A 14,847-nucleotide genomic window follows, 5' to 3' on the forward strand; every position below is an offset into this window, starting at 1 on the left:
ACTGTGTTGTAGATGAATAGGATCCGGTTTATCCCCGTCGTATTGTAGCACTGCTTTGTGGTTCTTCTTGAGATGGATACTCATTAACAGTTAAAAGTGAATGAATCAAAACCTCGCCATCGTCAGGAGCGCATTCATGTCAATCATGTGATCAAACCCCGGTCGTTGTTTTGAAAACATAGTTGAAATTGTGCTGGGTGAAAACAGTAATGATGCAGTCATTATTTCACTCTTAGTTCTCACTTTCGAAGCGCGCCTCCTCCCACTCTCAGTACTTCTCTTTTCTACTGAGGCTCGCTGCGCTTTTACGCACGGCTCTGGTGACAGCGGAGCGGACTGTAAGGAGTCATGCAGGCTGTCCGTGTATGAGTGTCTCTTATCATCACTGCTGCACAATGACCCTGCTGCCTGCGCTGCTCTTCATTCTTCTCTGTGGAGAACTGTGTTGTTGTTTCAGGAAGGATGGAGGCTTCACCTTTGGCGCCGATATCCGCCAGTACGCCGTGGCCAACGACACGGTGTTCGTGGCTACAAACGAGATGCTGTACAAGCTGAACCATGACCTGACTCTGGTCCAGAATGTGAGCCAGAGAGGGGTCTTAACTGGCTCAAACCAGGGGTCGCAGGGTACCGTGTTTGACCGGGTTTCTGAGACTGAACCGTGGAACGCGACTTTCAGAATCAACGTCTTATTGCCGGTCGTGAAGGACAACGTTTTGATCAGCTGCGGAGTGACAGACAAGGGGTGTGGACACTGTGAGGTTCTGGAGCTGAGCAACATCTCCAACAGCACTCACAATGAGACCATCCAGGCGGGATCATTGAGTTGGGATCATGGCGACACAGCGTCCGTCGCAGTTCTGATAACTATAAAGAATCCAACCGAAAGCAACACTTACATTCTGAGCGCGATACATCAGAGTCAATCCTTGAAAGACAACCTCTGCACCTCTGACTCACGTACTGTTAACATCCAAGACGCGGATAAAAAACACGCAGGAGGGATTTTTTCTTTCGTTGATAACCATGGCACTCCTACCCTAGGACACACAGCCGACGTGGTGGAGTTTGTGGATGCATTTCAGATAAATTCGATCATATATCTGCTCTCCAACACACGCCTGACAGGGAGGAAGAACAATGTGCGTCTGCTTTGGCTCGAGGGCAAATTCGGAAAGACCGACACTCTCAAATCGCTGCGGGGTGTGACTCTCAAGATCACTGACTCTGGTGGGGGAGACCCCAAACTCGTGGCTTCCTCGGTGATCCCGGGCGCGTCTCTGAAGGTGTTGTGGAGCGGAATATTCAGTGCGGACGCATCACGGAGCAACACCGAGCTGGTGGTGTTTGACATCAGTCCTGATCTCACGGGGACACCTAATAGAGATCCAGACTTCTTCTTCGGCTCACCAGACTCAACGGTTGATTTGAACGTATGAAGCTTTAATAGACAAAATTGTTGTTGGCATGCATTTAAGTTCATTTAGTGTCTGTGAGGGTCACCCAGGCCATTGTACCTCCAATGTTAGGGAACTTGACTTAAGTTAAGTTGAAGACTTTTTACCTCTCAAGACGTTTCTCCAGTTCCGAACTGACAAGATATTTAGGCTGGGTAGCTGTTTATAGAGTCCTTAAATGCAGTGTCCTTCACCTCCTAACCTAGTTTTACACCTTCAATTGTCAATATCTTCCCTCGTGCTAAGTGAAGCGTTTATGTGATATTAAGGCTTAAACGATCATATGGGATTTAACTCTCTTCTTTTTCAGATATCCAAATAGTAATCTTTGACCATTATTGGACGATACTGTGTATCATATCAAATCATGCATAAAATCCAAAACAAAGATTATAACATGATTATACATTTTTTGTAAACAGCTGAGCATAAAAATGTCAATTAGAACTTAAGGCAGGCATGATCCTAAATTAATAGTAATAATAACAACAACTAATAATTCATGTATATCTGGCAAGCTTTAAGAATTATTTCAAGTATCCCCTCTTGAAGGTTCTGCTCTTCTGTAGATCCCAGTCACTCGGGAGCCAGTGGCAGTGATCTTCAGGCAGAACAACATGACCTCTGTGCTGGCTGTGAGGCACAAGACCTGGATTGTTTTCTTCATCGGTACAAGAGATGGGCAGCTCATTAAGGTGTGTAATCACCCATATGTTGTCATATGATTTCTTTATTTTACAGGTTAAAATGTTATTTAATGTTACAGCAGCGTGAGTGGATCTTTGTTTCACTCACTCAGAAGCACAGGCACATTGAAACTAACAAACACGCTGACATCAGACACATCCGTACAGTCAAACAAATATGACGTGTGTAATTTGATGAATGCCGTGTAAATCAACATCTCATGTGATGGGATCACTGAGGATGAATGTCTATACCAGGTCTTAACGGGCCTGTAATGTCACATTAATGTGGAAACGTTGTCAGACGTTGTTGTGACATTGCAAACAGAGTGAGATTGCCATTCAGGAAGACACTTCTTGCTTTGTCGCAATAATTTGCGAAGAACGCTGCTCTAAAATGCTGCCATTATCCTTATCTTTGGAGTGGATCCATTAGATAATTGAATTTGATCCATATTGTTGTTCTATATGATCTGAGTAAGTGCAGAAGCACTGACTCTACTCTTATCTAATAAGGCCTGTGAAATATTGCACCATGTATCGAATTACTCTGACACGACAATGATCAGTTTCCTGTGGGTCCCTTTTTTATTTATCCTGCCACTTCTACATCACACCTTCCTCTTTTCCTTTCATCTATCTGATAAAGCTGCTGATATCTACACCTATACATGCACACTCACATGATTACAGAATTCATCACAAGTCAGCAAGCACTTCAGGGAGTAACTGAAGTAGTAGTAGTTGATTGTCGAGTTTCATCCACAGGTTATTAAAATACTGAAAATATAAAAAAATGTGAGAGGAGATTTGGATTAAATTATCTGGGAATGTAGGTCTTGGATTAAGGAAAAAAAATATTAAATTTTGGTGGTGATATGCAACTAAATTCCGGATTTAAAAAAAAATGTTGTTCCCCTTGTATAATATGAGGAGTATATTGACACAAAATAAATAGATTTTGCATTTGCTTAAGATTGCAAATCGCTCTTTTGTTTTGGTTTCTTTGTAGCATAGGAAATTGCTGCTGGTGCTACATTTGCGACGATTAATCAAATAATAAATTATTTGTCACTGTTTTTTTTCTTGACCAAAAATACGTTTTCAAATTTCTCTGTTGCTTGAATGTGAACATTTTGTGGTTCATTTGCTCCATTTAACCAAGAAATAATTGAAAACTGAATAATTTTTGTGAATGAGAGGTCATGTGACCTGCAGAGGAGAGGAACACATGGCGAAAACCTAGAAATGCTCAAAAACAGTTGAATAAAGGGTAAAGAGTGATAATCCTTCACCCTGAGCACCACGAAATATGATTGCAACATATCCTGTTAACTTGATATATTGGCCAAGTAAGGCAGCATGAGGGAAGTGACATGATGTGGACATGGTGTGTTGTCAGGATGATTTCGACATAATGCATTTCTTTTTTCTGTGATGGTGTGAGTTGTTTGTGGTGTCAAACACAACATTTTTCAATCATTAGGTCTGAAAGCAACAGTGGATGAAGGTTTTTCTTCAACAACCATAATGGTTGTTGTCATTAGCTCGTGGCTTGTCTTCCACAAAGAGTGAACCACAAACGTAACACGACATCAGCTGCAAGTCCACACCGTCTCTCAATATAAAGAGCAGAATACAGTGTTATAGTGTGATATTCTTGTCATTACAGAAGTCTGGTGATACTTTTATACTGTTCTAAACTTTAGTTGCATTGTTAATAACAGTCCTTTAAGATTGACTCAAATCTCCAGTGTCCAAATTTGATTTTGAGTAGAGCTTACTGTGAAAATGCTGGTAAATCAAGTACAATAGTAGTAGTAAAAGGTCTGGTTATATTTTGTATGTTATTATTGTGTACAGACAAAAACCAAAATTGAGTCTGCAACCTTGTAGCAGTCTGAAGCATGATGTAGCTCAATTTTTCTCTAAAACGATTTAAAATCGAGGCAGAAACACCGCTTACCTGATACAATGGTGCTACAGATGATCAAACTGAGGTTGAAATAATAATCTGTACACTCAATCTGTCCTAGTAAATTCAAAATCTTGTCCAAAAACAATTAGAATGACTTCAGGTTTGAGTCGACAGAATCAATTAAGACTTTAATAGCTTGAGCCTCTTTACTTTAAATTCTTTACAAACTCATTTGCGTAATCAACAAACATTACCACTGCTCATTCCCAGAAAGTTTGTTCTAACTTATTTCATAAAATTCTAACTATTTGCAAGAGAGAATCACCAAGTGCCAGTGACAAAGAATAAAAACAATCTGACACATTTTTCTATATTGGTCTTTTTTTGTTTTGATCACTGAAGCTCCTGTTGTTTCTAGTCCATCCATGTATATGAAACAAAAACATATCTCAGAAACATAAGCGCAGCTTCATTCTTGTTTTCAGCTTGCTGTGGACAACAACTATCACGCCTCCTGTCCCATCGTTCTCTACAGAGCCAGTGACGATCGTCCAGTGCATCCTAAAATGCTTCTGGATCAAGTAGATCATAGACATATTTATGTGGCACTGACAAACCAGGTGAGTTCATTGTACAGTATCTGTTAAAACATACCCGTGTGAGTCTGTGTTGAACAATCAATGGTTTTGAGCAGCTTGTGTTTTGTTCTAGTTGAGGCGTGTACCTATGTCAAAATGCAGCACATACAGAAATATGCACGAGTGTTGGTCTGCACAGGATCCTCACTGTGTCTGGTGCGGCTCTGAGGGAAGGTGAGGGAAACGTCTGCGTCTGACATCGTCTTTAAACAACTACAAACTTGGTTATTATAACATACTTTTATTCTCCTAGTTGCAAATTTGAAGACGACTGTAAAGATTCTGACTGGTTGTCCATTCCCGATGATTACCAAGAGAAAATGGTTTCCTACAGAGTTGAAAAGGCGCCAAAAGGCCAGGTAGAGATGAAGCATGAGGTTTTAACTGCGTCACTCTTTAGTCCTTTAAATGCTCACTTTACCACCTTTTTATTTTTAGATCACGCTGAACATCTGGACACACCTGACCACAGGCCACAGGGCACAGTCTATTTTCACCTGTGCTTTTTTGGCAAGTCGCGTTGTGCTTTGTGATGGGAAAGACCCTCCGCCGCAGTTCCCACAATGCACCTGCACCCTCACAAATACCACACTTCCTGAGGAAGGTTAGTACTTTTTGAGTGAAATACCTGACAAACAAAGACCTTAACATTGTCATACCAGTGGTGATTGCTATAAGATAGCAGGGGAAGCTCAGCATCTTCTAAAATTATTATTATTTTAATGAGAAATCATTGAGGGGATCACCCTTATTTACAGTGATATCTAGTGAAATACACAGCAACAACATAGACAAAGACATTTAAACAGTAGGAATGTGACTTTGAAACCTAAAGATGCCAAACTGTAAAACAAGGTTTTGGTGCAACTAAGTTTAAAACCGCCATTTATAACTTTTAAAAACAAACAAATGTCATACATTCAAACCATTGCCAATTAATAATATTGTATTATTTACATGCCAGGTCTGGAAGTCAATGTGAGCATCAAACTTGGGAAGACAGAGTTAATGGAACACCTGACACTAACCAACTGCTCTGACATCAGAGGACCTTTCCTGTAAGATCACTGATGTTTCCAAACAAATTAACTAATTTTTTAGTAATGTCATGTCAGAAAAAATCTATTCATTTTGTGTTACAGTGTCCATGATACGTGATATGATTTGTGTTCTCCTCAGGTGTCAGCGGTGTATCAGGGCTGGATGTGGCTGGAGCAATAACATGTGTTCTTGGGCAAATCAAGGAGTCACAAATGTAATTATGCACATTTGTATTTATACAATGAGCTCTTCCATTATTCATTCATGTTGTGTACAACATTCATATGAAGACATTTGTACACATATGGCATATCTATCACATATCTATCACAGAAAAGGAGTTAAGTGTGTTAAGTATTTGCATATTCAAGCAAAATGCCTAATTTTCAATTCATAGTTAGTAATTTTTAATGAAAAACACATTTTGAAACAATGAATTTAGCAGATCATAAAAGACTATTTAATTAATTAATAAAATTTTCAATGCAAATTTAAAAAAATGGATATAAAAATGCCAATAATTCATATGTTTTAGTTTGTATCCTTGCATTAAAGTACAAGAGTTAACATTTTGACATGTTGATGTATCTCATGTGGTGAGTCTCCTTTTAAACCTTTTAAACCTATAAACACAGTCAATTTTAAACTGAAGACTGGACTTCAAACGTTATACCAGAAATCAAATTGCAATCATAATATATTCCTGAAAATTGCAATTAGATATTTTACACAAATCGACTGCGCACACATGCAACATGTCAATAGGCCAAGCATCGTACGTGTTGGAATATAACTAATACTAACCGTTTTCTTCCTCCTGCAGGACAGTGTTTGCCAAATGACGGTGTCAGCGATGAACTTCCCTGTGAGTACAAACCCTCGACTTTCCCACACACACACACACACACACAAGCCGTGTCTCAATAGTCAAGACTGCATGCTTTAAGTGTGTATTCATCGCCAGGATGTCGTCAAAATGCGTCACATCACCGCGGGCTGTCTCTTTTCTTTTTTTTTGTATACCTTTATTACAACAACACGCACACAGGCTTGGTGGAGCCTGTATAACTGTAAACCAAACATGAATGAAAATACAAAAAAAATGAATAAAATACACTATGAATAATAACAATATAAAATAAGATATAATTTTGATATAATTAAATATGTTTGAAGCTTTTTTTATCATTTAATATTGACAGGGACTTCTTCATTTCAGCTCATTCTTCTAACACTTCATGTCCAAAATTATCTGCTGTGAATTATTAATAATTATAGAGTTTACTGCATTGGTTTATGATGTTGTTGTTAAACTATTGTTGTAGAAATATTTTTGCACAAATTCTGTTCAATAAATCTGCGAGGAGAGAAGTCGTCCTGAATTTTATTTTTTTTCTTGCTCTCAGAGACCAGAGATCTCCTCCATCACTCCCAGTTTGGTGTCTTTCCACGGCAGAAACCATGCGGTGTTGTCAGGTCATAACCTCAGTGATGTGACCAGAGTGAGGATGAAGGGACACACAGACTGCATTGCAAAAGAGTGAGTCAGCACATGCACGGCAAAGATTATGCTCATCAAATAATGGCTGTGATATAAGTGACACATTCTGACAGTACTGACCGTTCACTCAGCAACGGCCCAGTCAATACATGTGAATGTGTTTCTCTTTACTAAATCCACAAACTGGAGTTTGGTGTAAACTATGTCTCTGCTCCACAGACATTTATTGACATCTTGTGAGAGTTCTGTCTTGGTTGCGGTTGACACATACTGTATGTGCAAAACATAGGCGATGCATTTCAATTCAGTGTCACATCTTTGCTCTATCTTAAAGCTGCAGTAAGTCAGACACATTATCTAATGCTGTTTTGACAGGTTTAGGAATAATTTAATTCAAGTTTACTGTGGAACACCAAAAAGTGGGCCAAGGCTTACTGGCTTATTTTCATGCTCTGTATAGGATTGTGCCATCTTTTTAGGCACAGATGTTTGTAGAAGTATAATTAGAATTAAGAAAAAACACAGCACAACTCAAAGTAAGTCTAAAACTATGGTGTAGTCATGTCTGCTGCATTCTTCATGTGTCTTAAACTGAATAAGCTGAAGTGGTTTGTTCCGTGCTCTTGTGTCAGAGCTCCTGTTTGGAACAACACAGGCGAGAGTCTGATATTTCACATTCCCGGCATCGAAAGTAAAGGTGTGGTCAACGTATGTGCTGTCCTCCCAGACGGAACGTGTCACGGCAGTGCTAAAATCACCTACAGCTCGTCACCATCCTGCACCAACATCAAACCAAGCAGCACGTGGATGAGGTATGTTTAGATGTGTTGGTGCAAAACTCATAGATGTTAATGGGAAAAAGAAATGATTTCAAGTCCCAAGAGTAACTGATTAACACAGTGTAAACGCTGCTCATATGCAAATATGACAGCTCCAATCAGGTATAGTGATGCAGAAATGTTTCACCAGTCCAAAGAAGCCTGACACAGCTAACATGCTGCCATCAGTGAAGCATCACCAAATCATTACTGGCATAGTAAAGAATATAAACACTGACATCTTTATAATGCACAAAGGCCGTGAGATGACGCCTACAGAAAGGAAACATGATCTTAATTAAAGGAAAACAACAAGGTGCATATTTTAGTTTTACTTTATTGCTTTAAAATTAGAATTAATCCTATACATACAGTATATATATATACTAACTGATGAAGCTGTTTTAATGTGCTTTGTTGGCTCTTTGAACACTAAAAACCACAAAAAGCGTCAGTAAACTATTTTCAAGTGCACGTTATTTTTGAATCTACTGCCAGTGCTTCTGAGGCAGACTTTGCTGTGACATATTCTTGGAAACAGTGTTAATAACTGAGGAACTGAAGTAACTTCCCCCAGCAACATCTTTTACCAGTCGACCGCTTCACTTTTTAGATGAAAGTGCCACTTCTGCCTTTGTTACACTTCTGACACAATACATAAGAAACGTATGGTTTTAAAAGCACAACGCACACACAGTCATAAATCAATCTACACAAAACTTAAGATGCTAAGAAAGAGATGAAAAAAGTCTTGCCAACACATTGGTTAGTCATTGTCAACATTGTGGAACAATGGAACATTGAAGTTGCTTTTCTCAGATTTCACTCAAAACATGCTCTGGTTGTGAAGAAACAACAAGAACAACAAACAAAATATCGTGTTCCTGCCGTTAATGCTCTGCTGCGCTGTCTCCTGTAGTGGAAAGAGGAAGATCACACTCACAGTCTCTCTCCTGGACTTTGTGGAGGGGATCAGACACAGTCACGACTTGCAGGAAATCCCAGTTCATGCAACTAGCAATAATCAGGTGAGTCTGCAGATGAGCACAGTGCTCCACTGTGTTGCCATCTTACATGAATTACCATATATTGTACATTACATTGCATTGTCACATTATATTATTATAGATATGTTACACAATAGGTCAGGGCTAGTATGGTCAAGAGTGGTAAATTATAACATGATAACATGATATCGCAGTTAAGATATTCATGATGATATCTGTGCTTGTTTTGACATGGAATGATGTTTACTTAGCAATAATAACATATTTATGCTGCAAAATACAGCTAGTAGAGAATTGAATCTAAAATTAAGTAAACAATAACGTGGACAACTGTAATTAAAACACCAAACAAGCTTATATATGTACTGTAATTGAATGTTGAATACAGTACATTTATACAATACAATTACACAATTACAATAATTACAACCGAATGTCCTATTATTATTATTATAATAAAAAATAATGCTTGCAAACATATTTAGTATTATCTTCTCTTAAATATAAACTATAGAACGCTATAAGAGATGAAATGCAAATTTACAGACAATATATACAATATAACAGAAGAAAAAGATATGTACAAAAAAAACTGTATACAAAGAAAGAAATACACATATATAATATAATGATCAAATTAGGTGTACAAAATGGGCATACATATCTATACAGAGAATAAGGGTTTTATATTATTTAATTAGAATTAGAATGTAACTGAATAAACCACATCAACAACAATGACCATGTACATGTCGCATCATATCATCCTATGTCATTGTCTGGCTTTGTGTCATGTAACATGTATAGTTAATATTCGCTATATAACACAGAATGTTCCTTTAATTTTGCTGCAGAATTTCACCTACGACGCACTTGCAGCTGGAGACACTCAGACGCCTTTTATCAGCTCAGTGTATCTGAAAGTAGCCAATGAAACGTTGCCCTGCTCCAACATCACCTACTACCCAGACCCAACGTTTATCAGCTTCAAACACGACAGTAAAGGAGACAAAGTGCACATCTACATCCAGGTGAGGAACGTTACTGTTGCACAAGCATCAAGCATATTAGGTTTATATATTACTTTTTATTTAAAAAAGACTGCAGTGGAGACACAAAATGTTTGTAGAAAGTATCCATTACTGTTAAATGTAAGCAATTGTGTGTTTAATTTGCTATTGTTAAACTGTTCTATTTTATCAGATGGAGGGGAAAAAGGAAAATGAGCTAAAAAAAAAAATCAGCCACAGAAGAAAAAAAACATGTTGGTCAACCTCTACTTTTTGTGTCTTTATTTTTGTTTCTTTTTTATTATTATTTTAGCTGTTTGAATACACGTGTCATGCCAAAAAAAAATGCACCTGATCCTCTTAGTCTTATAAGAGTGTGTTTTATTTTGCAGAAAAAGGCAGACAAACTGGAGATGACCAAAGCAGAATTATTAGCATGGGGTGTTCACAGAGGACAACAATTCCCCTGCATCATGAAGGACAACAACCCACACAAGACTGACATTATCCAATGTGATATTGAAACAACACCGAACATTGACTTTAAAGAGTTGGTGGTAAGTCTGGCAGGCTACTTCCACACTGCTACTCCATTAAAAGAGTTAATGTTAAAAAGTAAGTCAAAAGTGATGGACATAAATGGATTATAAACATTAATGGAGGGATATAAAGATGCAAAAGTCTTGTGTCGTCGTATGTGTATAATCAGAATCTCATCTGTACAAGATTCTTTGTTTTAAAATGCCAGTTTAAAACAAAAACACATTAGTATAGATGTAGCTTTATTCACAATAATTCAAGGGGGGATCTCAGACGTTTACGGGTTTTAAATGCAGACATCAACAAGTAAAAATGTAGTAAACAAAAAAAATAAATCTTTTTTACAGCTAAAGTATGGAGACAAGACTGTAACACTGCACCTTCCAACTCCATTATCCTTCTATTGGATCGTGCTTGTTCTTCTGCTGATCATTGGCATTATTGTCTGTGAGTACATTAAGTATAGTTGAGTGATTTATACCATGTTCTTTTACAAGGCTTTAAGTCAAAGTTAAACAGAATAACCCTATTTTTTTTTCTCTCTTCTCGTCCTGATTTTGTCTTGTTAACCCTAACCCTGACAATATTAGCAGTTGGATTGTTAATGTACCGAAGCAAACAGAAGAAGCTCACGGCTGAGATGAACCAACTCCTGGAAAACCTGGAGCTTGACATCAGGAATGACATCAGACAAGGTCAGTCTTAAATACTCACCGTGTTTCTCTCTGCTATAACAATAAAGCGCAGATAATGGTTCATATATTTTACTTTCAGTTAATACTGTAAAGTCCAGGTCAATTATAAACAGACCACGTTTCAGACCCAGACCCAGAAAAAAAGGAAAACAGACAAAGTCGACACACAATATCAACAGACATGAAAATATTTGAGGTCATACAAAGGTCTTGCTTTTTAAAACTTGTTACAGAGGCAGCTGATTGTAAATCAAAATGATGAGTGTTGCCTGTCCTAGTCAGGAGAGGTCAAAAAACCCAACTACATATAAATTATATAGTTTGAAATTGTTTTAATTTGTTGTAGCATAATTGTCACACCCTGCTGTATCATTTAGGTCCATTGTCCAGAAAACCAGTGTCCCTTTATTGTCTTGCACAGGTTTTGTTGATCTGCAGACAGAGAAAGCTGAGCTGATGGAAAATGTTGGAGCCATTCCTTTCCTGGACTACAAGCACTTTGCTTCCAAAATCTTTTTTCCTGAGGTGCAGTACAGAAAGCAGTAGTATATGCAGTGTATGTTGTGAAATATCCAATGTGTTATCAAAACCAGAATAACAGAGCTTCCTTTTTGTTACTGTTTCCCAGAGTGAAGCTTTGATGAAGTTGTGTATCAAAGACATAAATCAGGTAATCTTTTAACAGCAGCTGTGGTTCACATCAGGATCAGTGGCGATTGCTCTCAGACAACAAGGGAAACTCAGCTTCCTCTAATATATCATCAAATATGTACCGTGTTGTTTAGGTTTCAATACTAAACGTGCTCTAGAACGCGATTAGAACATGTCACGAGTTTGTTCAGAATCAGCTGTTTATCACGGACGACGTGATTTTCGTATTCCCATAGCAGCCTCCACATTAAAACAACTTCTAGCTCAGCTTCAGCTGTTCTCTATGGGATTGCACAGAATAGTTTTTTTTTCAGCAAAAACGTCACTTCCACAGAAGCTCAGCTTCTCTGGGAGTCAACGGAGCAGTAGGCGGACACAGATGCTGGGCTTCTGCATGATGATTAGAGGGACTGTCTGAAAGGAGGAGCCAGTTTTTGACTGACAGCGTTGCAGAAACATACACAACAGCGGAGCCTTTTCTGCCTCAGTAGATGTTATTTGCTCAGTATAGCTTATTTTCATTTTGCACATATACACTGTAAATAAAAACAATGTTATAGCATTTCGCTTTTACGTAATTATCACGTTTCCTTGTTCTAGTTTGCAGAATTCATGTGAAAATGTATGTATAAATAACTGGGCCTGAAATGAGCTTCCCCTGTTTCAAAGACCAGCAACCGCCACTGATCAGGACGCACAGTTTTGTAACATTTAGTGTAATGAATATTTTTGTATCTCGCATGGGACCAGGACACTGTGAAGGTTCAGCTTGATGAGTGCTGCCACAGCTTGTCCAGACTGATCCACAATCAGCTCTTCCTCACTTCTATGGTTCATGTGCTAGAGGAGCAGAAGAGTTTCACTATCAAGAACAAGTGAGTTTGTCATCTTTTACTTATGACATTTTTAAAGTCTTGTAAGAATCTTCTAGAGCGCTGTTTTATGCTCTTCTTGTCATCTTGTACCTTGTCAATCATTCTGTTATGATTTTGTTGAGCACGGTTTGCTCACAGGAGCTTTTTTCAGAAATGATCTAGGGCAGATGTCTGGAAAATTGGGTTAGAATATTTTTTTCATGCTCTGCCATGATGTGGATTTTGCAATACCATTACACTCGTTTTGGTTTTGATCCTGGACTTGACCTGTTGTGAGCGCTATGCTGTGAGTCGAATTTTGATTTGAACATTACCTGCATTCTGACCCAGAGGAGTGAAGAATTTAATTTGCTATACCTTATTTTCTCAGTTCGGTCCGATTTAACCGTCAATTCCAAATGTTTAACACTAATGAAAAATAAATGCAGCTGTGACTGCTGACTCTGAGTGAGAGAGCGAGAGAGAGGGAGAGCAGCAGCTGCTTCAGCTTCACGCACTACAGAGAATCGATGAGGACAGCAGAGCTCAGTTCAGAGAGAGAACAAACCAAGCCTCAGTCAGTCTTCCTGTTTTTGTATATGACCCAAACTGGAGCCTTATGCAGTCAGTAAAAGCTGAGCTCAGTTTCCCTGTGATGCTGTTGAATGCACCACTTGTATAACTTCATTACAGTGTAAATGAGTGTTAATAAACACACCGATACAACATAATAAGCCATAAGCCAACATGATCCTCTCATTATTTTAACATATGTGTGATGAGGCCGCGCCCCACAGCTGCCTTACAGTGCAGAGAGAGAGAGAGAGAGGAGAGAGAGAGAGAGAGAGGGAGAAAAAAGTCCTAAAAGTGCATACTTTTTGCCAATTCAGTAAAAAGATAAAGTCTTATAAATGGAGGATTTTGTAATACCGTGATATAGCTCTATTGTGGGAGAAAAACTACTCAAGTATACATTTTAGGCCATTTTTGCGATCCACAATGAAGAATGCAGCAAGAGATTGTCCACAACATTTAAGTGAGGAGACTCACTTTACTCCACCATTACACCAACTTTTGACTTTGAGCCACTGTTGCAAATTTGCATTCTTACACTACTGTAAACCTCAGTGCGTGTCTGAGTAGGAGCCGAGTTGTATGCAGTTCTTATCCTACGCTCTCACTTCTCTGTTTCAGGTGTGCGCTGGCATCTCTACTAACAGTCGCACTCCACAGTGACTTGTCGTACCTGACGGAGATAATGAAGACTCTGCTGCAGGATCTGATGCAGCAGAACAGCAACACTCAGCCCAAACTTTTGCTACGACGCACAGAGTCTGTAGTGGAGAAACTCTTGGCCAACTGGATGTCCATATGCCTTTATGGCTTCCTACGGGTCTGTTGCTCTTATCTTTAAATATTTGTTCTCGACGTCTTTATTTGCTGTCGCTCAGTGTTAACCTGTGGTTTGGTCAAAACTCTTAACCCTGATTGTTTTGATTGGTTTTTATCCAGTGCCACCAGCAGGTCAACATTCTCACTTATCAAGTGAAATAGCTCAGTATCGACTAAAGTTCCAATGAATATGAATTGTGCGACGTCTAACCCTAACGTGTGCAACAACTCACTCCACTCTTCTACTCTCTCCGTCATTTACTCCTCCTTATTCTTTTGTATTGGGTTGAGTTTTGAGTTTTTGCACCATCCTGAAGTCAAATGTTAAATGTCTAAATGTTGTATCTCTAAATAAAAAACAAAAGTGTTCACACATTAGACATCAAACTGTCAGCTTCATCTGGATCCAACTTGCTTCACAGTTTGGTTCTCAAGTGTAGCGCGACGCTGTCACTCGGGCCTATTTATTATTATTGTTATTTGAGGAAATGTATTACAGAAGTGAACAACTGCTTCTGCACTAAAATTAATCACACACCACCACACAGACTAAGCATCAAAAGTGCGTTTGTTACTGTGCATGACTTCTAAAACACTTATCTGTGTTGTGAAGGACTATTTTCTTGATGTGTTATTAGT

General features: G+C 38.6%; 1 protein-coding gene across 2 annotated transcripts in view; it reads left to right on the top strand.

The window, feature by feature from the left end:
* Window positions 1-298: 298 nt before the first annotated feature.
* The window catches only part of plxnc1 (plexin C1), a 32,201-nt gene continuing 17,652 nt past the window's right edge, over window positions 299-14,847 (top strand). The window contains exons 1-20 of one of the 2 annotated variants that reach the window (XM_058624271.1): window positions 299-1,433; window positions 2,027-2,152; window positions 4,547-4,681; window positions 4,773-4,873; window positions 4,953-5,058; window positions 5,138-5,303; window positions 5,664-5,757; window positions 5,879-5,954; window positions 6,564-6,605; window positions 7,147-7,280; window positions 7,874-8,053; window positions 8,979-9,087; window positions 9,921-10,097; window positions 10,469-10,633; window positions 10,964-11,063; window positions 11,210-11,311; window positions 11,733-11,836; window positions 11,940-11,981; window positions 12,713-12,837; window positions 14,011-14,209. In XM_058624271.1, the coding sequence (XP_058480254.1) occupies window positions 366-1,433; window positions 2,027-2,152; window positions 4,547-4,681; window positions 4,773-4,873; window positions 4,953-5,058; window positions 5,138-5,303; window positions 5,664-5,757; window positions 5,879-5,954; window positions 6,564-6,605; window positions 7,147-7,280; window positions 7,874-8,053; window positions 8,979-9,087; window positions 9,921-10,097; window positions 10,469-10,633; window positions 10,964-11,063; window positions 11,210-11,311; window positions 11,733-11,836; window positions 11,940-11,981; window positions 12,713-12,837; window positions 14,011-14,209 (3,351 nt within the window). In that variant the 5' untranslated portion in view covers window positions 299-365. Of the gene's footprint in view, window positions 1,434-2,026; window positions 2,153-4,546; window positions 4,682-4,772; window positions 4,874-4,952; window positions 5,059-5,137; window positions 5,304-5,663; window positions 5,758-5,878; window positions 5,955-6,563; window positions 6,606-7,146; window positions 7,281-7,873; window positions 8,054-8,978; window positions 9,088-9,920; window positions 10,098-10,468; window positions 10,634-10,963; window positions 11,064-11,206; window positions 11,312-11,732; window positions 11,837-11,939; window positions 11,982-12,712; window positions 12,838-14,010; window positions 14,210-14,847 lie in introns of both variants that reach the window. The other variant, XM_058624270.1, reaches the window with a different exon arrangement.

Source organism: Solea solea, chromosome 3 (genome assembly GCF_958295425.1).
Source record: "Solea solea chromosome 3, fSolSol10.1, whole genome shotgun sequence".
NCBI lineage: Eukaryota > Metazoa > Chordata > Actinopteri > Pleuronectiformes > Soleidae > Solea > Solea solea.